The sequence below is a fragment of the Capra hircus genome, chromosome 17, assembly GCF_001704415.2.
Source record: "Capra hircus breed San Clemente chromosome 17, ASM170441v1, whole genome shotgun sequence".
Classification (NCBI taxonomy): domain Eukaryota; kingdom Metazoa; phylum Chordata; class Mammalia; order Artiodactyla; family Bovidae; genus Capra; species Capra hircus.
In genome coordinates this window covers 41797458-41822216 of record NC_030824.1, presented here as the reverse complement: position 1 = coordinate 41822216, position 24759 = coordinate 41797458, and the positions used below count along the sequence as shown (strand labels likewise).

General features: G+C 39.8%; 1 protein-coding gene across 1 annotated transcript in view; it reads left to right on the top strand.

The window, feature by feature from the left end:
* Positions 1-20426, top strand: part of SCLT1 (sodium channel and clathrin linker 1) — a 252003-nt gene extending 231577 nt beyond the window's left edge. Inside the window, 3 exon segments of the mRNA XM_005691258.3 lie at positions 9545-9623; positions 13146-13241; positions 19906-20426. Coding sequence (XP_005691315.1) covers positions 9545-9623; positions 13146-13241; positions 19906-19968 — 238 coding nt within the window. The 3' untranslated portion in view covers positions 19969-20426.

Below are 24759 nucleotides of genomic sequence, written 5' to 3'. Positions count from 1 at the left end.
CATTCAGATAGTTTATCTCCCCTTTTCTCCTTGGCCTTTCGCTTCTCTTCTTTTCTCAGCCATTTGTAAGGCCGCCTCAGACAACCATTGTACCTTTTTTGCATTTCTTTTTCTTGGGGATGGTTTTGGTCACTGCCTCCTGTACAGTGTTACAAAGCTCCATCCATAGTTCTCTCAGGCACTCTCTTTACCAGATCTAATCCCCTGAATCTATTTGTCACTTCCACTATATAATCATAAGGAAGTTGATTTAGGTCATGCCTTACTGGCCTAGTGTTTTTCACTACTTTCTTCAATTTAAGTCTGAGTTGTGCGAGAAGACACTCCTAATATGAGCCACATTCAGCTCTTGATTTTGTTTTTGCTGACTCTTTAGAGCTTCTCCTAGTTCGGCTGCAAAGAATATCATCAGTCTGTTTCGCAATTGACTATCTGGTGATGTCCATGTGTAGAGTCGTCACTTGTGTTGTTAGAAGAGGGTGTTTGCTATGACCGGTGTGTTACCTTGGCAAAACTATTAGCCTTCGCCCTGCTTCATTTTGTATCCCAAGGCCAAACTTGCCTGTTACTCCAGGTATCTCTTGCCTTCCTCCTTTTGCATTCTAGTCCCCTCTAATGAAAAGGACATCTTTTTTGGTGTTAGTTCTAGAGGGTCTTGTAGGTTTTCATAGAACCATTCAACTTCAGCTTCTTCAGCATCAGTGGTTGGGACATAGACTTGGATTACTATGATATTGAATGGTTTGCCTTGGAAACGAACCAAGATCATTGTGCAGGTTTGAAGACTGCACCCAAGTACTGTATTTTGGACTCTTTTGTTGACCATGAGGGCTTCTGCATTTCTTCTTAGGGATTCTTGCCCACAGTAGTAGATATAACAGTCATCTGAATTAAATTTGCCCATTCCAGTCCATTTTAGTTCACTGATTGCTAAAATGTGGATGTTCACTCTTGGCATCTCTTGTTTGACCACTTCTAGTTTACTTTGATTCATGGACCTAACATTCCAGGTTCCTATGCAATATTGTTCTTTATTTTCACCACCAGACACATCCACAACTGGAAGTCATTTCTGCTTTGACCTGGCCTCTTCTTTCCTTCTAGAGCTATTTCTCCACTTCTCTCCAGTAGCATATTGGACAAGGTCATAGCCTAAATGAAATCACTTTAGGAGGATCTAAGTGCAGATTGGGAAAGAAGGAACTTGGACTGTGACCAACATTGCCCTGATATTGATGAAACTGGCCTGCAAACCTGTGGTGTTTTTAGTTAACTCAATGAAATTTGAAACCTGTTTTCATATTTAGGTCTTTTGAGGTCACAGTTTTTGCAGTTACCATTTTGCTGCATACTCGGGATTAAATTTTTTTCACTTTGCCTATAGATCTTGATATTATGTTATGCCACAGACATACTTTAATAATACCTCTTGTAAATGATTGGGCTTAAGGTAAGAGGCAATGTGCTTTAGTTGAGAGAACATTTTGATAAAAAGATTGAGTATGAAACTCATTTTTTCTTTCAGTCACTGCCTGACCTTAGGAACATTAACTTTTCTGAGTCTTAATTTTTCTATCTATAAGATGAGAATAACTACTATTCTGCAGCATTGAAGTTATAATAGAAGTGAAAGTCGCTCAGTCATGTCTGACCCATAGACTATACAGTGCATGGAATTTTTCAGGCCAGAATACTGGAATGGGTAGCCTTTCCCTTTTCCAGGGGATCTGGCCAACCCAGGGATCGAACCCAGGTCTCCCGCATTGCAGGCGGATTCTTTACCAGCTGAGCCACAAAGGAAGCCCAAGGTTATAATAAAGTACAATATTAATTGTATCAGGTGTAGTGGAAAACCCTCCTGGCTGATGTCCACTTAATCGTGGGATCATCAACCAGTGAAGTTTCTGTATAAAGCATGCTGACCAATGCCCAAGGCACTCTGCATGCTCTTGTCTCATCAACTTAGATACTCTAGTGTTGTCTGACACTGTCAATATCAGTGTGATTGTTCCCAAACCAGGTTATATGCCAGTTTGAGAAATACATAATTAATTAAACCAGTGATATGTTAGTAGAAAGGAAAAGTTATTGTTTCTTTTTAAATGGAATTGTATACTTTAGAGAATATGCTATTGAATTAAGTCTAGATAAGCAACTGTAAAATAGGGTGAATACTGTAACAATCTAGAATAATTCTGTATTTGAATTGTTTGCCAAGTGCCTTTAAATTCTTGTACCACTGTAATGAAACCAAAAGTGGAAATAATTAGATGATATCATTATGGATGTGGCTTGTGTAAGAAAGACATTCAACATTAAAACACTCCAGGCAGTATGCTCATACTTTAAAGGGAAAAAAAATTCTTTCAGAATTTTGTATATTCCAGGCAAAAAGCTCAGCCAAAATCCTTATCCTTCCTTAGTGCTCAGACCTCTTAAAAATTGGAGGAAGACTCTGGATCTTCTTCCCAGATAGGATAAATGTGAAGATCTGGGGTATAGTTCAGGGTGTTTGTGAACCTACCCAAAGCCTCTCCATGGGCCGGAGGAAGGGCCCTGGCCTTGGTGCTCACTCTTCACCCACCTCTGTCTCCAGTTGAGGAACTGGATGACTTCCCAGTGTTGATTCTAATATTTTCTTAGTAAATGCAGCATTCATTTATTTGTTTATGAATCATTTTGTGAAATTTTCTCTGCACAGAAGGTAGTAAATTAGTTACCTTTTACAACTAGTTTTTCAATTATGTTTTGTAGGCGTGACTAGGATTTTCTCTCACATGCACATGAATTGATATCTGTGAACTGAAAATTATTTAGGACACCAGTGGACTAAGCAGTTCCCATTGGGGTTATAAAGAATGCCTATTTCTTCTGTAGTTATAGGAAATCGGTAGAAGATAATTTTACCTTAAACCTTATAACGTGTTATATACTATGCTAGAAATTATGGAGAACTTGGGTACAGTTTCATTTAAATTCTGTGGCTAGTATAAAGTGATCTTTAGCTGCCATGATGTCACACAGAAACTGGAAATGCTGTCTATCTCTGTACCTCCTGGCCGGCTGCGCTTAAATCATCCCCGATAGATATGGACATTGCTGTTTTTAAAGATTTCCAGTGAAGAGATTATATAGCTTTACTTGGCTAGAGTCTGAAATGTAATACCACTGTGAAACTTTCTGGAAAGCTTTATTTTATGTATATCCTAAATCACTAATGATCTAAGGAATTCTCAATTATGTTCCCTAATGAAGAGACATTTTCTCATAGATAATACAGAGTCAGATCATCCTCCTGAGTCTTTCCTTTATCCCTGCAGTGAAATATCCTGACAGAGAAATAAGGAGTTGCAAAGTACTGACAGGCAGGCTCTAGGAAGGTCTCGAGGGACAGAGCTGGTGAAATCACTTTTCTCCCCAGCCTTTAATACCTTCTAAAATTTCATTCAGGAGTGAAACTTAAAGGAAATGCTTAACTAAAAAATTACCTTTTCTTGGGTTCTTCAAGTCCTTTGGAGAAAGTAGCAGACTATAAGTACATTTTTTAAAATCTTTATCTAAAATACGTTTTCTAACTGCTAAGTTCCCTATGAAAATTTAGCCATAAATCTGCAAATATTTATTAAATCCCTATGTGTAAAGTCCTTTGGCATATATGGTAGAAACTAAAAACAATCCCCTTTTTAAAGTTTCCATCATAATTGGGGGCACGTGTGTGTGTGTGTGTGTGTGTGTGTACTTGTATACGCATACACACATATATAAACCACCCATTAGAATTACAATAGGCAATTGCCAAATGTCTTCTACATAAAATAAGTATTAACACATTGCTGTGAGAAGAGAACCGTCTGGATTAAAGTGAACCAGGAAGGAGACATGGAAAGAAGTGGAGCAAAGGTGGAATCTTAAAGAGTAGGCAGGATTTTCGTGGAAGATCCACAAAAGAGGATACAGAAAATGACATGAACATGAGCTTAGAGATGGCACATATGTGTTCTGTTGGCGAGACAGTGAGAACTGATTGAACTGAAAGGTTCCTATTGAAGAGAAGATTGGGAAGATAAATCACACAAAGTTTTAGAAGAATCTGAATGTCCATCTCAGGAATTTGGACTGTTTTGTCCAGTAGCAGAGAGCCACTGGAAGTTACTGCTCAAGGAAGCAAATTATTGAAGTGGTGCTTTAGAAGGAGAAATACCCAGTGGTGGGTGCATTTAGGGAAAAGTACACTGTTAATTGAGCACCTCTGTATGCACCGATGGATGCTTTGCATACAGTTTTTCACCTGATAACTGAGAAGTCCAAGCAGTTGGCAGCTGCAGTAAATCTAAAAATTAAGTTATAAGAATTTGTTGTGATGGTCACACTGAATAGAAATGAACATTAGATGCAAGAAATACTACTGCACAGAAGAATCTGTTTAGGGGCAAACTAGATGTTGCATTCAAGAAAAAGCGAGAAATAGAATCGACTTTACAGTTTTTAACCTAAGCAGTGATGTTGTCAGTATAAAGACTGAGTAGGAAGATGAAAAGTAGGTTGTATCTCAGCACTGAGAAAGTAGATTGGCAGGGTAGTGCGAAAAGTTTGATGTTAGTCATGTTAAATTTGAGTATAGGACTGAAGCTTTAGGGAAGAAATCAGAAGTAAAAATATAATTTGTCAGATTTCCAGGTAAGTATCTATGCTCCTTAAAATACCCCTTATACACACAAACATTCTCTTTTATTTACTCATCTAACCAACATTCAGCAGTTGCCTGCCGTGGTGCACAGTACAGGGGAGAGGCTAAGAGCACAGACTGGAATCAAAGGGCCTGGTTTTCCAATCCTGACTCTCAGCTGACTAGCTGTGTGACTCCAGGCAAGTTACTTAACTTGATTTGTAAATGCCTCTGCCTCTAAATCGTCTTGTGTGTAAAAATGGGCATCTCACAGGGTTATTATGAAAGCTAGAGAATTAGTTTATATAAAGCACTTAGAGTTCAGTTCAGTCGCTCTTTGCGACTGAACTCTTTGCAACCCCATGGACTGCAGCACGCCAGGCCCCCACTGTCCATCACCAGTTCCCGGAGTTTACTCCAACTCATGTCCATTGAGTCGGTGATGCCATCCAACCATCTCATCCTCTGTTGTCCCCTTCTCCTCCACCTTCAATCTTTCCCAGCATCAGGGTCTTTTCAAATGAGTCAGTTCTTCGCCATCAGGTGACCAGAATACTGGAGTTTCAGCTTCAACATCAGTCCTTCCAATGAATATTCAGGACTGATTTCCTTTAGGATGGACTGCTTGGATCTCCTTGCACTCCAAGGGACTCTCAAGCGTCTTCTCCAACACCAGATTTCAAAAGCATCAATTCTTCGGCACTCAGCTTTCTTTATAATCCAACTCTCACATCCATACATGACTACTGGAAGAACCATAGCCTTAACTAGATGAATCTTTGTTGGCAAAGTAATGTCTCTGCTTTTTAATGTGCTGTCTGCTGCTGCTGCTGCTGCTGCTGCTGCTGCTGCTGCTGCTGCTGCTGCTAAGTCGCTTCAGTTGTGTCCGACTCTGTGACCCCATAGACAGCAGCCTACCAGGCTCCTCCATCCCTGGGATTCTCCAGGCAAGAATACTGGAATAGGTTGCCATTTCTTTCTCCAGTGCATGAAAGTGAAAAGTGAAACTGAAGTCGCTCAGTCGTGTCCGACTCTACGCGACCCCATGGACTGCAGCCTACCAGGCTCCTCTGTCCATGGGAGTTTCCAGGCAATAGTACTGGAGTGGGTTGCCATTGCCTTCTCCAATATGCTTTCTAGGTTGGTCATAACTTTTCTTTCAAGGAGTAAACCTCTTTTAATTTTGTGGCTGCAGTAACCATCTGCAGTGTTTTTCAAGCTCAAAAAAAATAAGTCTGACACTGTTTCCACTGTTTCCCCATCTGTTTCCCATGAAGTGATGGGATTGGATGCCATGATCTTAGTTTTCTGAATGTTGAGCTTTAAGCCAACTTTTTCATTCTTCTCTTTCACTTTCATCAAGAGGCTCTTTAGTTCTTCTTCACTTTCTGCCATAAGGGTGGTGTCATCTGCATATCTGAGGTTATTGATATTTCTCCCAGCAATCTTGATTCCAGCTTGTGCTTCATCCAGCCCAGCGTTTCTCATGATGTACTCTGCATGTAAGTTAAATAAGCAGGGTGACAATATACAGCCTTGACATACTGCTTTCCCAATTTGGAACCAGTCTGTTGTTCCATGTCCAGTTCTAACTGTTGCTTCCTGACCTGCATACAGATTTTCTCATGAGGCAGGTCAGATGGTCTGGTATTCCCATCTCTTTCAGAATTTTCCACAGTTTGTTGTGATCCACACAGTCAAAAGCTTTGGCATACTCAATAAAGCAGAAATAGATGTTTCTCTGGAACTCTCTCGCTTTTTCGATGATCCCTCGGATGTTGGCTATTTGATCTCTGGTTCCTCTGCCTTTGCTAAATCTAGCTTAAACATCTGGAGGTTCAAGGTTCGCGTGTTGCTGAAGCCTGGCTTGGAGAATTTTGAGCATTACTTTACTAGTGTTGTGAAATGAGTGCAATTGTGCGGTAGTTGAGCATTCTTTGGCATTGCCTTTCTTTGGAATTGGAATGAAAATTGACCTTTTAGTTTAGAGTATTTAGAATAGCGATATGCTAAGTCACTTCAGTCATATCTGACTCTGCAACCTATGGACTGTCGCCTGCCAGGCTCTTCTATCCATTGGATTCTCCAGGCAGGAATACTAGAGTGCTGGAGTGCGTTGTCATGCCCTCCTACAGGGGATCTTCACAACCCAGGGATTGAACCCATGTCTATTATATCTCCTGCATTGGCAGGTGGGTTTTTTATCACTAGCACCACCACACAGAGTAAGCAGGGGAATGTTTGCTATTATTACAACCATTACCATTATCTCCACTTTCTTGGTGGAGAGCAGTGTTGCTCACTGTCCAGTGAGGGTGACTGCTTGATACACAATAGAATAGACATTGACACAGATGAAAAGGAACTTAAAGTTAATAATTTTTTCAAGATAGAGGGGATATGTGTGTATCTATGGCTATGTCAACAAAGGTCCGTCTAGTCAAGGCTATGGTTTTTTCAGTGGTCGTGTATGGATGTGAGAGTTGGACTATAAAGAAAGCTGAGCACCAAAGAATTGATGTTTTTGAACTGTGGCGTTGGAGAAAACTGAGAATCCGTTGGACTGCAAGGAGATCCAACCAGTCCATCCAAAAGGAGATCAGTTCTGGGTGTTCATTGGACAGACTGATGTTGAAGATGAAACTCCAATACTTTGGCCACCTCATGCAAAGAGCTGACTCATTTGAAAAGACCCTGATGCTGGGAAAGATTGAAGGCAGGAGAAGGGGACAACAGAGGATGAGATGGTTGGATGGCATCACCAACTCAATAGACATGGGTTTGGGTAGACTGTAGCAGCTGGTGATAGACAGGGAGGCCTAGTGTGCTGCGGTTCATGGGGTCGCAAAAAGTCAGACACGACTGAACAACTGAACTGAACTGAACTGATGGCTGATTCATGTTGTTATATGGCAGAAACTAATACAACATTGTAAAGCAATTATCCTCCGATTAAAAATAAATGCATTTTTTAAAGTTAATAATTTGTATCATTGTGATCCTAAATTTTGTGAGAAATTATTACTATCTAATAGTAATTATTAGAAATTATTTGTATTATTCAAATAAATTGTCATGGGTAAGCAAATAGCATAGGTATCAAATCATGCAGTAGGTGTTGTCTGAAAAGGTATTGTATAAACTGAGTGTTGGCCAACGTTATAAATATGATCACTGTATCGTCTTCCTCTCAATAGTACTCAGAGGTTATTTCTCTTAGCACTGATGTGCATACCATTTAATTACATTCAGCCCAGAAGGCTGGCCACATTAGTCATTTTGCTTTTCTTTGTTATGTTGAGGAGTAATAGTAATTTAACCCATGTCTCATACATCTAACCTGCAGTGGCAGGTGGGTTCTTTACCACTAGTGCCACCTGGGAAGCCCGTAAGCTACACGAGATACTTTAAGCACAGCAGTTTATCCTACCTTATTGTCACACGTGTGCATGCATGCTCAGTCGTGTCTGACTCTTTGCGACCCCATGGACTGTAGCCCACCAGGCTCCTCTGTCTATGGAAATTTCCAGGCAAGAATACTGGAGCAGGTTGCCCTTTCCTCCTTCAAGGGATCTTCCTGAGCCAGGGATCAAACCAGCGTCTCCTATGTCTCCTGCATTGGCGGGTGGATTTTTTACCACCAGCACCACCTGGTATTGTTACCACCAAAACTAGCTAAGGTGAAACATTTGAGTTTGTCTGTCACGCACTCAGTGACCAGTGCTCAAGCTACTCATTGTCAGTGACCTGACCTGTACTGATGAAGCCACTGAGTAGGAATAAGCCATTCCCCATTAGTCTGTCAGTTCTGTTATGGCACACCCAGGTGTTTATACCACATGCTAGAGTGGTCAGTAAATATTTGTGAAATTGAATTGTGGACATTTTTTGTTCTATCCTATGTATTTATAACAAATAGCTTGCTGATTTTAACAACTATCCATTCAAATATAGGACACTTGCAGAACTTACCAGGTTTTTAGGCTCACTTTGAAAAAAAGTCAAAGCTGATAACTGGCAGTGTTAATCTACTGATTTATTTTAGAAGCAGAAGTAATGTCAGAGGATAAAAACCAGTCCTGAATGAACTATTTTAATACTCAGATTAATTTGATCTTATAAAAGTTATTTTAAAGTCTCCATTGTATCTGCTTCTAACCTGGGACTTTTGAGATTATCTTTGGCCAAAGGAAATACCATGCTTATATGTTAAACAACAACAAAAAAAGATGACACTTATGTGCATAATTCTGTCTAATAAAGCATAAAGGATATGAATGCATAAGATAAAGCAAATAACAACCAAAACTTATATTTTAATCCTGAATATACTAAGCTGAAATGGTGTTTGGAGTGATTAACATTACCTTAAATTTCTAAGAATTGAGCCTCTCTAAGAAGCGCTATATGAACATTAAAAACAACAAATACTGTATGTTTAATATGAATATACTTTTATTTTAATGCCAAATAATATCTCAAGATAGTGACATAAGGGATACTTTGGCACTTTTGAAATATGTGAGGGGAGGTTTGTTTTTTTTTATTGTGGTAAAATATACCTAATATAAAATGGACAATTTTAACCTTTATTTAAATTGTAAAATTTACTGTCTCAATCTAAGTGAACAGTTCAGTAGTGTTAAGTGTATTCTCGCTGTTGTACTACCACTCTCCAGAATATATGTATATTTTACAAAGAAATGAGTCATTCCAGATATGGCCTATTAGTAAGCAACTTTTATTTTGCACACAAGATATTTTTTGTTCAGAACATGAACATGTACCTCACTAATAAAGATTCTATTTTGTTAGGTTTGTGAACAGTTATAGTAATGGTTTTTTCTTCTTTTCTTTTTCCTCTCTCTTGATTAATAGGAGTGAGCTGAGTCGACAGAAACTTCATACCCAAGAGCTGCTTTCTCAGCTGGAAATGGCAAATGAAAAGGTAGTTGAGGTAAGATAATGGCCCTCCTGGGAAGCGCATGCTATAGAATCTTACCTGAGCCAAGTCCAAATTAATTCTCTACTTGGAAATGACCATGCGGATGTGAGTATTTCTTGCAGAAATCATACATAACACTAAAAGTCCACACATAATATAATGCGAATAAAAGCTTTGGACATTAGTGATTCATCATATTTAAATGACAGACAGAGCTCCTATTTCAATTTCACCAGTATAGCTTGTGCTGTTTCAGATCCTCTTTATTTCTGTGCATGTCTAAGATTTTTTTTTTTAACCCAGTTCCACTAATTTTGTTTTAATCCATCAGAAAGACATGTAGGAGATACTTTGGCCTACTGGAATATATGAAAGCATTCCTTTACATTAATGCTTTAGAACTAAAGTTAACAAGGGCTTATCGTTGTTTTCGTTGAAGAAAAAGTGTCAGACAATTTCTAGATTATAATTAGAACTTTCTAGAACTCTACTTCTTTATTTGATGTTTTAACTTCTGACATATTTCTTGGAATTTCATTAACAGGCTGTATGGCCCACTAGCTCTCTATGGCCTTCCATAGGAGCATTAGTGAAGTCATTGCCCTTCAGTCTTATAGCATTATAAATTGACATGAGAAATTTAGAAAACAATTAGACCATAGCCATTAAAATATTCTTTGATGTAGCTCCCCCTTCCATGAATCTGTCCTAAGGAAATAATTTAAAATATGAAAAAAATTTTTAAAGGAAAATATTCAACACAGTAATGTTATTTTTTTGGAAGATCAAAAGCAACTCAAATGATCAGTTAGAAAAAGAACATTTGCATATATTATGATTTATCTAATCTGGACTCTGCCTTCACCATTATGGTAGCAGCACAGAAATATGTACCTTATATATCATCTGATTGTAACTATGAAAATGATTAGTATAGAGGATGGCAGTTTTTCCTCAGGTTTTCTCTAATGTTAATGATGTGCCTCTTAAATTTAAGACTACATATTTAAACATCTTGGTAAATTGGAGCAGCTAATAGTGTTCTCTTCATACAATTTAATTTTGCTTTTGGGCACAATAAGAAATAGAATAAGCACATTTTAACAGGATACTGTTATTTCAGTATTTTGTATTACTAGGCATGACATTCACTCTTATCGCTTGTATGTTGGGACACAGGAACTATCTAGTTCAAAAAAACTATATAATAATTCTGTGTGTGCATAGACTTTTTTTTTTTTTAGGCTAGTAGTTAAGCGTGGAGAAGGCTAATACATTTTTTAATTGATAGATTGCTTGCACTTGTCTGCATTACACCATGTTGTGACAGATTGACAGTCTTGATGCCTGTGTAGTTGCCTGAGGCTGCTCTAACAGAGGAAGAAAGGCTGGGGTGACTCAGTCAGCAGATACTGGCTGACTCACAGTTCTGGAGGCCGGAAGTCCAGACTCAGGAAGACAGCAGCTCTGGTTCCTTCTGACTTCCCTAGGGGACAGTCTGTTCAGGCCTCCCTCCTCACTTCCAGTGGCCTTAAGCATTCCTTGTCTTGCTGATGGTGTCTTCCTATGTTCTTCCCTTTGTACATGTCAGTCTCGGTGTCCAAATTTCCCCTTCTTATGAAGACACCAGTCATATTGGATTAGAACCCACCCTAATGACTTCATCTTAACTTAGTCATCAACAAAGAACCTACTCCAAGTAAGGTTGCATCCATAGCCAAGGGGATAAGGGCTTCAGGGTGTTTCTTTAAATATAACACAACCCCTACTAGTGCCTTAATAACTCCGTTTAAATATAACACAACCCCTACTAGTGCCTTAATAACTCCGTTGACCCTGATACCCTCTGATATATGCAGATGTATTGGGAAACTTGGAAAAGATTTCTTCTTTTATTACTGTTGTTTGTTGTTGTTTTAGTCACTAAATTGTGCCTGACCCTCCAGGCTCCTCTATCCATGGGATGTTCTAGGCAAGAATACTGGAGTGGGTTGGTATTTTCTTCTCCAGAGGATCTTCCTGACCCAGGGATTAAACCCATGTCTCCCGCATTGCAGGAGAGCCACCAAGGAAGACGGTAAAGCATCTGCCTACAATGTGGGAGACCCGGGTTCGATTCCTGGGTTGAGAAGATCCCCTGGAGAAGGAAATGGCAATCCACTCCAGCACTCTTGCCTGGAAAATCCCATGGACGGAGGAGCCTGATAGGCTACAGTCCAAGGGGTTGCAAAGAGTCGGACATGACTGAGCGATTTCACTTTCACTTTCTCCTGCATTGCAGGCAGTTTCTTTACCACTGAGCCACCAGGGAAGCCTCACCTTCTCTTTTTTAAGTAATACTTTCAGCGTATCAGCAGGGCTTCCCTGGTGGCTCGGAGGGTAAAGCTTCGGCCTACAATGCAGGAGACCTGGGTTCAATCCCTGGGTCGGAAAGATCCCCTGGAAAAGGGAATGGCAACCCACTCCAGTACTCTTGCCTGGAAAATCCCATGGACTGAGAAGCCTGGTAGGCTACAGTCCATGAAGTCGCAAAAGGCAGACACGACTGAGCAACTTCACTTCAGCATGTAAATCATTTAAGATAAGTCTCAATAGTGCAAATGTTAGTTGCTCAGTCGTGTCTGACTCTTTGTGACCCCATGGACTGTAGCCCACCAGGCTCATCTGTCCATGGGATTCTCTAGGCTAAATACTGGAGTGGGTTGCCATTCCCTTCTCCAAGGGATCTTCCTGACCCAGGGATCAAACCTGGGTCTCCTGTACTGCAGGCAGATTCTCTACTGCTGAGCCCCAGGGAACCCCTAAGATAAGTCTAATTCTGTAAAAATCAGGATTTCTGGAATGAGTATTTTCTGCTCCTTGACTTAATAATGTGTGCAAGATGTCACCACTTCCCTGGAAGCTCTGCGAGCACAGTGGTTCTGAGCGCCCCAGCCAACAGTGTCCGCATCACCCGAGAGCCTGACAAAAATGCAGACTCAGCCCGCCCCTCGTGACACTCTGCTTGTGAGGCCCAGGTCTGTGCTCTCACACTCGCAGGTGACGGCAGAGCAGTTTTCTAGCATCTCAAACTGAACGTCCTCGTCTTAACTTCAGGTTCACTTTGCTTTGGATTTAATTCACTTTCTTTGGTGGTTTTTGACAGCAGTGGGTGGTGGTGGGGGCGGGGAGGACACCAATTTAGTCATAATGTAAAACCAGCTTTGAGCTTTGGCGTTCATAACTTGAAAAATAAGAATTTGGAGATATATTGTCATTGCATTTTGTAAGTGATAAAATGATGTTCAGATTTTTCATTGATAATTCCATGAAACACCTCCATGCCACGTACAGATCTCTAACTTGTCTTGTATTTCCCCTTGAAATACAAGGGGAGCTTTGGCGTTCATAACTTGAAAAATAAGAATTTGGAGATATATTGTCATTGCATTTTGTAAGTGATAAAATGATGTTCAGATTTTTCATTGATAATTCCATGAAACACCTCCATGCCACATACAGATCTCTAACTTGTCTTGTATTTCCCCTTAATAGAATGAAAAGTTAATTCTAGAGCATCAGGAAAAATCCAACAGACTTCAGAGGCGACTGAGTGAAGCGGAACAGAGAGCTGCTTCAGCCTCCCAGCAGGTAGGAAGCAGCCTCATTATGCCTGGATGATGAGAGTCTGAGTAAGTCACAGATTAAAAACATTCCTCAACAGTTTCCAGAGAACTAGTATTTTATTTTTATTTGACTAAGCTACTTAAAATTAGTCTCTTTAATATTTGAGATTGAAAAAGTAAACTTTAGAAACAGAAATAAACATCACCTGAATCTAGAACTGCACTGTCCAATATGGATAGCTGTAGTCACTAGCAGCTGTTTAAATTTAAGTCAATTAAATTGAAATCCTCACACTAGTCAGATTTCAGATGCTCAAAAGCTGCATGAAGGCATGACTGTCATATTTGGAGCATCATATAGAGCAACTGTCATAGTAAGCACTGCTCTAGAATTATGTTCTGCCTGAAACTAGGCAGGTATTCAATGAGAGATTTGAAAGTGAATTACATTGCTTTGAATATAGTGTTCCAAATTGCACTAACTGTTTTTATTGCAGTTTTTAAATAGAAAAAAAATTACCTAGCTTATAGGTTTAACTTCATTTAATGGACATTTGTATGTGACCATATAAATCTCAAATACCACATAAAAGTTGTCCAATGGGAAATAGAGTAGAAAATGCAGAACATCCATGAAATAATAAGGGACAGTTACTCATAATGCTCGCATACCACGTAAATGAAATGGGCCATTTGTTCTAAAGTAGGAGCAAATAGTCTCTCCTGTTAGGAACAAAATGAGAGGAGTTTAGTGATTATAAAGATAGGCTGGAAACAGATAGTTTAGATAGAAACAAACCAAGTGTATTATTAATTATATTTGGTTATAAATGTACTGTTTTGATCAAAAATAACATTATTCTTAGATATTATTAGTCTAATAATTAACATTATTCTTGGATAATTTCATATATAGTAAAGCAATTAACCCTAAATACTCACAGAATTCAGTTTGTGACATTTATAGATTTTTTTGCTAATCTGCTTCTGGTATGAGCATGGCATGGCTCTCAAAATCCAACCATAACTTGCCCTTCTGTTACCTTTCCTTCTTAAAAGTAATTATAGTTTTATCAGGTAAGTTTAATTTCTTATGAAATTATGCACTGAAGGATGAGCTCATTATTTAAGAATTCACTTATTCATTTAGATTATAAGGTTACAGGAGCCAACATGTTCAGGGCAGTATCTTGAGTGGAGGTATTTTGGTGTCCGGCAAATAACCTCATACCATTAATTAGCCATGTGACCTTGGGCAGGTTCAACATCTCTAAGCCTCAGTCTGTTCATGTTTAGGATAATAACACCTCCCTGATAGAGTTATTGAAAGATCAAAGGAGTTAACACATATAAAGCTCTTAGCATGGTCATTGAGTGGTAAATAGGTAATTAGATACATAGAAATTAAATTTCTACATCACAGTCTGTAAAGCTTCAAGTTTATCTTTTTTAAGGACCATGGTAAAGAAAGTGAAAGTTGCTCAGTCGTGTCCAACTCTTTGCAACCCCATGGACTATACAGTCCATGGCAGGCCAGAATACTGGAGTGGGTAGCTGTTCCGTTCTCCAGGGGATCTTCCCAACCAGAGATCAAACCCAGGTCTCCTGCATTGCAGGCAGATTTTTTTACAAGCTGAGCCACAGGGGAAGCCCTGTGGTAAAGAAAACGCCTACTTAAAACCAGCTCTGCTTTTGAATATGCTATCTAGGTTGCTCATAACTTTTCTTCCAAGGAGTAACCGTCTTTTAATTTCATGGCTGCAGTCACCATCTGCAGTGATTTTGGAGCCCCAAAAAATAAACTCTGACACTGTTTCCACTGTTTCGCCATCTATTTCCCATGAAGTGATGGGACCAGATGCCATGATCTTCGTTTTCTGAATGTTGAGCTTTAAGCCAATGTTTTCGGTCTCCTCTTTCACTTTCATCAAGAGGTTTTTAGCTCCTCGTCACTTTCTGCCATAAGGGTGGTGTCATCTGCATATCTGAGGTTATTGATATTTCTCCCAGCAATCTTGATTCCAGCTTGTTTCTTCCAGTCCAGCGTTTCTCATGATGTACTCTGCATATAAGTTAAATAAGCAGGGTGACAATATACAGCCTTGACGTACTCCTTTTCCTGTTTGGAATCAGTCTGTTGTTCCATGTCCAGTTCTAATTGTTGCTTCCTGACCTGCATATAGGTTTCTCAAGAGGCAGGTTAGGTGGTCTGGTATTCGATCTCTTTCAGAATTTTCCACAGTTTATTGTGATCCACACAGTCACAGGCTTCGGCATAGTGAATAAAGCAGAAATAGATGTTTTTCTGAAACTCTCTTGCTTTTTCCATGATCCAGCAGATGTTGGCAATTGATCTCTGGTTCCTCTGCCTTTTCTAAAACCACCTTGAACATCAGGGAGTTCACAGTTCACATATTGCTGAAGCCTGGCTTAGAGAATTTTGAGCATTACTTTACTAGCCTGTGAGATGAGTACAATTGTGCAGTAGTTTGAGCATTCTTTGGCATTGCCTTTGTTTGGAATTAGAATGAAAACTGACCTTTTCCAGTCCTGTGGCCACTGCTGAGTTTTCCAAATTTGCTGGCATATTGGGTGCAGCACTTTCACAGCATCACCTTTCAGGATTTGAAACAGCTCAACTGGAATTCCATCACCTCCACTAGCTTTGTTCGTAGTGATGCTTTCTAAGGCCCACTTAACTTCACATTCCAAGATGTCTGGCTCTAGGTGAGTGATCACATCATCATGATTATCTGGGTCGTGAAGATCTTTTTTATACAATTCTTCCATGTATTCTTGCCACCTCTTCTTAATATCTTCTGCTTCTGTTAGGTCCATACCATTTCTGTCCTTTATTGAGCCCATCTTTGCATGAAATGTTCCCTTGGTATCTCTAATTTTTTTGAAGATATCTCTAGTCTTTCCCATTCTGTTGTTTTCCTCTATTTCTTTGCATTGGTCGCTGAAGAAGGCTTTCTTATCTCTTCTTGCTATTATTTGGAACTCTGCATTCAGATGCTTATATCTTTCCTTTTCTCCTTTGCTTTACACCTCTCTTCTTTTTTTTTTTTTTTTTAGTTTTTTATTTTTTAAATTTTAAAATCTTTAATTCTTACATGCGTTCCCAAACATGAACCCCCCTTCCACCTCCCTCCCCATTATACCTCTCTTCTTTTCACAGGTATTTGTAAGGCCTCCCCAGACAGCCATTTTGCTTTTTTGCATTTCTTTTCCATGGGGATGGTCTTGATCCCTGTCTCCTGTACAGTGTCATGAACCTCATTCCATAGTTCATCAGGCACTCTATCTATCAGATCTAGGCCCTTAAATCTATTTCTCACTTCCACTGTATAATCATAAGGGATTTGATTTAGGTCATACCTGAATGGTCTAGTGGTTTTCCCTACTTTCTTCAATTTAAGTCTGAAGTTGGCAATAAGGAGTTCGTGATCTGAGCCACAGTCAGCTCCCGGTCTTGTTTTTGTTGACTGTATAGAACTTCTCCATCTTTGGCTGCAAAGAATATAATCAATCTGATTTCGGTGTTGACGATCTGGTGATGTCCATGTGTAGAGTCTTCTCCTGTGTTGTTGGAAGAGGGTATTTGCTGTGACCAGTGCATTTTCTTGGCAAAACTCTATTAGTCTTTGCCCTGCTTCATTCCTCATTCCAAGGCCAAATTTGCCTGTTACTCCAGGTGTTTCTTGACTTCCTACTTTTGCATTCCAGTCCCCTATCATGAAAAGGACATCTTTTTTGGGTGTTAGTTCTAAAAAGTCTTGTAGGTCTTCATAAAACCATTTAACTTCAGTTTCTTCAGCGTTACTGGTTGGGGCATAGACTTGGATAACTGTGATATTGAATGGTTTGCCTTGGAGACGAGCAGAGATCATTCTCTCGTTTTTGAGATTGCATCCAAGTACTGCATTTCGGACTCTTTTGTTGACCATGATGGCTACTCCATTTCTTCTGAGGGATTCCTGCCCGCAGTGGTAGATACGATGGTCATCTGAGTTAAATTCACCCATTCCAGTCCATTTTAGTTCGCTGATTCCTAGAATGTCGACATTCACCCTTGCCTTATCTTGTTTGACCACTTCCAATTTGCCTTGATTCATGGACCTGACGTTCCAGGGGCCTATGCAATATTGCTCTTTACAGCATCGGATCTTGCTTCTATCACCAGTCACATCCACAACTGGGTATTGTTTTTGCTTTGGCTCCATCCCTTCATTCTTTCTGGAGTTATTTCTCCACTGATCTCTAGTAGCATATTGGGCACCTAATGACCTGGGGAGTTCCTCTTTTGGTATCCTATCATTTTGCCGTCATGACCAACCTAGATAGTATATTCAAAAGCAGAGACATTACTTTGCCAACTAAGGTCTGTCTAGTCAAGGCTATGGTTTTTCCTGTGGTCATGTATGGATGTGAGAGTTGAACTGTGAAGAAGGCTGAGCACCGAAGAATTGATACTTTTGAACTGTGGTGTTGGAGAAGACTCTTGAGAGTCCCTTGGACTGCAAGGAGATCCAACCAGTCCATTCTGAAGGAGATCAACCCTGGGATTTCTTTGGAAGGAATGATGCTAAAGCTGAAACTCCAGTACTTTGGCCACCTCATGTGAAGAGTTGACTCATTGGAAAAGACTCTGATGCTGGGAGGGATTGGGGGCAGGAGGAGAAGGGGACGACAGAGGATGAGATGGCTGGATGGCATCACGGACTCGATGGACGTGAGTCTGAGTGAACTCCGGGAGATGGTGATGGACAGGGAGGCCTGGCGTGCTGCGATTCATGGGGTCGCAAAGAGTCGGACACGACTGAGCGACTGAACTGACTGAACTGAAAACCAGCTCCCTGGACAAGGGTCCAGTTATAGAGCCTTGATGATATAATCCAGTTGGCATCTACTTCCATCCCTTTCCCAACAGCATTAAACCTCAACAGTCCATGCTAATATTTCTCCTGTTATTTAAACTCTCCAATGGCAGATTCTCCTAATCTCTTTGTGAGCCTTTTTAAAAATATTTTGTCAGTAACTGCCTTAGAGATTTCTCCTTAAATTTTTTGTTCCTGCCATTCTGTTCTCATTTGAAGACAGAAAGTAATCATTGACCATTTTCCCCAAACACAAAGAGGAATTTATTCCCTGGGGTTAGTATTTTTTTTTTCTATTTTAAAAGTATTCAACTCATAAACTTTGTTTCTAAGACATATATTCAATTTTTAAAAATCTTTATCTTTGCCTTCTCTGAATCCTTTCTAACTTTCCCATATTCTTCCAGAAATTGGGAACTGCTGTTAGAAATAATATCCTGCTAAGGGACTTCCCTGGTGGCTCAGACAGTAAAGCGTCTGTCTACGACACTGGAGACCCAGGTTTGATCCCTGGGTTGGGAAGATCCCTTGGAGAAGGAAATGGCAATCCACTCCAGTACTATTGCCTGGAAAATCCCATGGACAGAGGAGCCTGGTAGGCTTCAGTCCATGGGGTCGCAAAGAGTCAGACATGACCGAGCGACTTCACGTTCATGTTCAAGGGCTTGATATTCAGTAAAGTAAAGGGGTTAAAAGATTATTGTTGTCTCTCACATGTTGTCTTTACTCAGGCAGTCCAGCCTCTCCTCATTGGCTCAGCACAAACCCTGCACTGTAGTCATTGAGTCATGCTGGGAACATGCTGTTCTGATCAATGATTTCTGTAGGGCCTTCATCCATCTTGGGACGATGGTATAGATGGTTACAGAGCATCACTCTAAACTACTGAAAGCCGCATGGTGTTCTTTTCACTGTATGGGATTTTTAAAAACCAGCGTGGTGACACAAAACCTAGAAACTCTGAAAATAAACTAATGTGACTATGTACGATTTCAGATTTCTGCGTATGAAAGTAACGTGAGTGACAAACTGAGAAAAATAGTCGCAGTATATGATAAAAGGCTCATATTCTAAACAGAGTAGCTAAGCAACAACAACCCAAAAGAAGTGCTGCAGTGGAGCAGAGTGCACAGAAGATGAAAGACAGACGGAATAACGGAGACTGCTTAGTAGGGGAAACATGGAGGCTGTGTAGAGTGCTTTATCATTCTTCAAGAAAAGTGAAGCAATAATGTGCATGTATTCTCATGTAGGATACTTCAAGAAATTTGTTTAGAGGCTGGAAGTGGTGGTTGTCCCTGGAAAGAGGGATGTGGAGTGAAGGAGGGAGATGGGAAGACTTCCTTTCTGCTGTGTGCTCTTTTGTACTGTTAGATATTTTTCACCTTGTGTCTATGTCATCAGTTCCAACTTAATATTTAAGTATTATTTTCTCAGTAGACTTATTATGACCTGTCATCATCTTTTTATTATCAGCCCTGCACTGTGCTGTCTTGCACTTAGTTTGTGTTCTAGTCTCTTTCCTGGTTAACGTTTATCTAGATGCCTTTCATCCGTTAAATATGTTTTGAAATTGTAAGTATATCACTGAGCTATGGAAAGTCATACTTGACACACATATCTCTAGTGTAATCATTTTGAAGTCTCAAGAGTAAAAGAGAAATGAACACAAGAAGTGACCTCTTACAAGATGCCTTACAATAAAGTTATTTTCAGTAATTGTAAGTTGTGATGCATTACACTTTGTACTAGTCTAAGATTTTCCATAGAAAAAGTTAACTACTTACTGATTGTTCATTTCAATTGCAGCTCAGTGCGATTACAGTGCAGAGAAGAAAAGCAGCCTCCATGATGAATCTGGAAAATATTTAAAATTATTCAGCGTTCACTCACAGAACCCTAGAATTGGGGAAGCGGTTGACCAGAAGTGTATTAAAATGGTAAAACCTGCGTAGAGGGCCATTTTGCACAAGCGTTTTCCATTCTGTTTGGAGGGTTATTGTAAACCAGAAGAGTGACAGCTTCCTGTAAGTAAAGAAAAGATGATCCGATATTGAGCTTCAGTGGAGCATAAAGCCAGCTGGGGAGAACGCATTGCCTTCATCAACGTGTCTATTTTTTAATTCCTCCTTTTTCCCTTGGAAAAGCATCATAATTTTCAAACTATGCTAATCATGAGAAAGAGGTTTTTTTTTTAAATGCAAGAATTTTAGTATTTCAGGCTTCAGGATTTGAGAATTTCACATCTGTTACTCATAACTCATTTTTAAAGTTCCCAAGTATCCGTTTTATTATGAACTCACATGTAATAAATTATGTACTTCCTAAAATGATGCTGTCATGTATTTTTAATGTATAATTGTAGTAGTTCATTTTTACCTGATGTGATTTTCAGTATTTATCAAATATTGATATTTAAGAATTTGGGAAGGTTCTCATTTGTCTGGGGTTTTGGATTTTGAGGTGGTGTTCTTTTGTTTTGTTTTCGCTATTACTCAAAGCAGTATGGATCAAAGGGAATCCTAAGTTCTGAGACTGCGTGCTACTGAACTATTGCTATCCTGTTGATTTTCATAGACCCACTGTAGTCACTCACTCTCTACTGCTAGTTTGAACGTGGTGCTCCCTGCTTTCTGTGATCGGCTTAGGTGGGTTTACGCCTGGACAGAAAGTTAGGAGACCATTGCGATAGTCCAAAGACAATGAGGTGGCATGAGAATGCGGACGTGTAAATGTCCAGCCAGCAGTCAGAAGTTTAGGACTGTTGCCAACAAATGGAGATAGTCGTGGGCTCTTTGGCCTGGAGCTGAGATTTGAAACCACGAGGGCAGGGGCGGGCCTCAAGGCCCTGTGTGATGCACTCTCACTACCTCTTCCCCTCCACTGCTTGTGCTCTCTCCCTGAGGATGCCCTTCTGTACCTCCTATCATTACGCTATCCTCCTCCTCCACACAGGGTCTCTGCTCACACTTTGCCATTTGCATATCCTTCAAGTGTGGAGCTCCCCACAAACCCCTGCCTCAGGCTGCCTTCCCCAGACTCAGTAAGGTCCCTTTGTTGTATTGCTCTTAATCTATGCTCTGTTTTTTCCTATATAGCACTTAACAAAATCTGTAACTCTTTTTGAAGTTTTTACTTTAATGTTATCTCCTTCCCAACAGACTGCAAGCTCCTTGAGAACAGAACTGTCCATCACTCATCGTTGTATCCTTAGCACTCAGCATGGCTCCCAGAGTATGGAAGGTGTTCAGAGCTGTCTGCTTAAAAACTGAAAAAGAGTCTTTAAGGAGAGACCTTATAAAATATCTTTATTGGTTGAATGAGTTCAGGAAGAAATGTCATTGGAGGAGACTGCATAGGAGCAGGGAGAGGCTGGTAACCAAGGAATCCAGTATGATGAAAACTAAAGGGTGGATGGAATCTAGGCAGGAGGGAGCAATGGTCGCTAGTGTCAGATGCGCTAATGAGATGATAATGCAGGCATGGCAGGAAATGGCAGGTAGGCGCTCAGCTTATCTCCATCTCTTAAAAGGCTTTTCATTTGACTGTCTAAATTCCATCCCGTGTCATTCACAGACTGGGTTATAAGAGTTATGTTCATATTTATATTTAGAATATAATGTTTGTTTTTTAAACTTTTAATCAGAGAAAATGTTAGAATTGTATCTGACCAAAAAAATGAGACTGAAGGGGAAAACACTTCAGAAACTAACAATGTAGACAAATGAAATATAAGTAGTAGTGTCTTTTTCCAAAAAGATAATATAACTTTCCAGACTTTTTGCTTCAAGGTAAAATCTTTCAGCATAAGCACTTTCTCCAAACTTTGGGCAAAGGTAAATGTAAAATGTACTCTTTACATTTTAATCCTAATGACTTCACTCCAGTTGGCAGCCTTTCTTGAAGGCTTAGATATTCTCCAAGGAAAGGATATGGTACTAAAATGCAGATAAACGGCCTTTCTGATCTCTGTTCAATTTGAACAGACTTAAGCTATGTTTAGCAACAGAACTGAACATGTATGGTGATTTTTCTTCCAGAAGTTTGTTCAGTAATGATTTTTAATGTAAAAATATAGTATTGTTTTGGACATTCCTCATATTGGTCAGCCTTGATTTCATAAACAGTAAGTACCATTTACTCTGTGAACTTAATTTTAGGAGACAGGGGAAATGAATAGGAAAGAGAGAAAAGAAATGGCATAAATCTGAAATTGGGGCTAACATAGCTAGTTCATTTTATTTATTCATGTTTCTTTTTCGTGTCTCCCTGAGAAAGAAAAGAGATATGATTACCTCTTCTTCACTCTGTATACAAATATGCAAATCGGGGCAGCCAACAATCTTGTAATTTCTCCTCTGGTATGAGAACTATGGGCGAACATTAGTAACAATTCAGTCATTCGTTTATTCAGCAAATATGAATATTTCATAGCTGCACAGCCTGCCAAGCCAACTCTCAGACAAACCAAGGAAGCCTGAAAAAAAACACTTTTTAACATTTTATTATAAATTCTGTTCTTTAACCGTAATGTGTTTTATCAATTTTCTCAAAATAAATCTGTAATGAGCTTTTTTTTATAAACCCTTTAATCAAAAATAATGACTAAATTTTTTAGCTTACTTAAAAATGTATATATACACAGAAATGTGTGCAGAGGGGAGATGGACCCTGTGGCACCCAGTGCTGCCTATGAAACCCGTCCCCTACCAGCTCTTCTTTTTCCCTTTTTGGCCACCCAATGCAGCATGCAGGATCTGTAGTTCCCCAGCCCAGGGTGGGGCCCGTGGTCCCTGCAGTGGAAGCGTGGCATCTTCACCTCTAGACTGCCGGAGAAGTCCCCCTGCTAGCTCTTAAAGCTTAAAAAAATTGGCTTTTGTGACAATATTAATGTTCTTAGTATTTATGGAAGGAAGAACTAAGTAAATATATGTTTCCATAGATAACAAAAATCGTAGAATGGCAAGGCATTTTTAAAGTAATTCTTTACAACACTGGCACCCACCCAACTCTAATACCAAGAAAAAAGTCTACACTGAGTGGTTTTCTAGCCCAGGAGTTCACCACAAAAATTCCCATGTGCCCCTGTGTTCCCGTAGATGCTCTGAACGCCCTCACTCTAACCTACTCTTGTTTCTTCCCCTCAGAAAGTATATTGGAATGTAAGCAAATGAGAAACACGTCATAGAGATAACTTTGAATCTGCTCTGGTTTATTCCATTTTAAACACAAGTTTTTAAAGTTCACGCTTTCAGTTTTTTAGTGACACATTAGCAATGTTATATGCACAGCTGTTGAAGTTCACTGTGCCAGGCGGGCAGGTTCCCCCAATCAAACTTTCCAGCAGCGTGGACCGCCAGAAGGTTCTTTCCTGAATTTGTCTCTTGCCTTTGTTCCACCTTGTGCAGCAGAGTACGTCTAAACCATCTTCCACGTGGCAGATCTTCAGCCTTTGGAAAATAATTCTCATGTTCTCCTTGCACTTAGTAGGCATCTCCATTTCCTCAGAGAACTTGGTTTTGAGTCCCTGCGCCAGCCAGTCACTGATCTCTGAAGACGTTCGTTGTCCTTCACCCATTCATTAGGTTCTGTGAGCACCTTACTTCAGCCAGGTGTGCTTGGGATGCGTCAGTCTTAGGCCCAGAGCCAAACGTTATATTCAAGGTATGGACTACTAATTACCTTGTTCTGGGTGATGACTGAGAGCAGTGGGGAGAGGGTGAGTGATACCTGCCCAAGTGGGGGGTAGAGGGCAGCTTTTTAGAATCTCCAGGGGATGGGTGTGGTTTCACAGTACCTACCCCTCCCCTTTCCCTCACCCCGAGAAGAGAACTGGAAGCTTGCTCTGAGAGTTACTGTAGTCAGTGATTTGGAAAAATGTTCATATGATTTCTCATTCATATTTAGGATGAGAAAAAAGTGAGAATCACACTGTTCTAGTGCCTATCTACTTCCATTAATGCAACTTAAAATCATGTTAGCTTTTTTTAGAAGTTGAATGACACTGTTAGAAAGTCACCAAGCGTACTGTTGACTGAAATCCTAAGTCTCTTCCCAAGGTTTTGTTGCTTAGCCAGATCTTTGCCCCAGAAGCCAAACTGTTCTCTATCCCTTTTAAATTTGATTATATTACTACAATGTGCTGAGATCATTTTACGTCCTCATTCTGCCATCCAGTTTGTTACCTATAAGCATAGGAACTGCATCTGTTTAATTTGTTTTACTGCTATATTTCTTGCATCCATGACAATTTTTTTTTACTTACAGTGAAGTCCATCTATAGCTTTGATGAACATGCCACCCATATTTTCATGAAAATCACTGAACAAAGAAGAACTAGACAGACCTGAGCAGTCAGTCTCTTCGAGCCTACTAACTACCGTCTCCTGTGATAGACGGTTAGCAGGACCCATGAGGCAAGGTCAATCTGTGTTCAGTCTAGCCCATACTGCCGCTTCAACGCTATCATAAAAACATCCAGACAGACCTAGGCTTCTGCCTAAGAAAGTTCATTTATGCCACAACTGTCATACTTCCCAGACCTAATCTATATCCTGTCTGAAAAGATAAGTTTCTTTTTAGTAAATCCATGTAGCATCCTAGTAATCACTGTGTGTTCCTTTTACGTTTATTTAAAATACTTGAGTTTTGTAGTATGGCGTC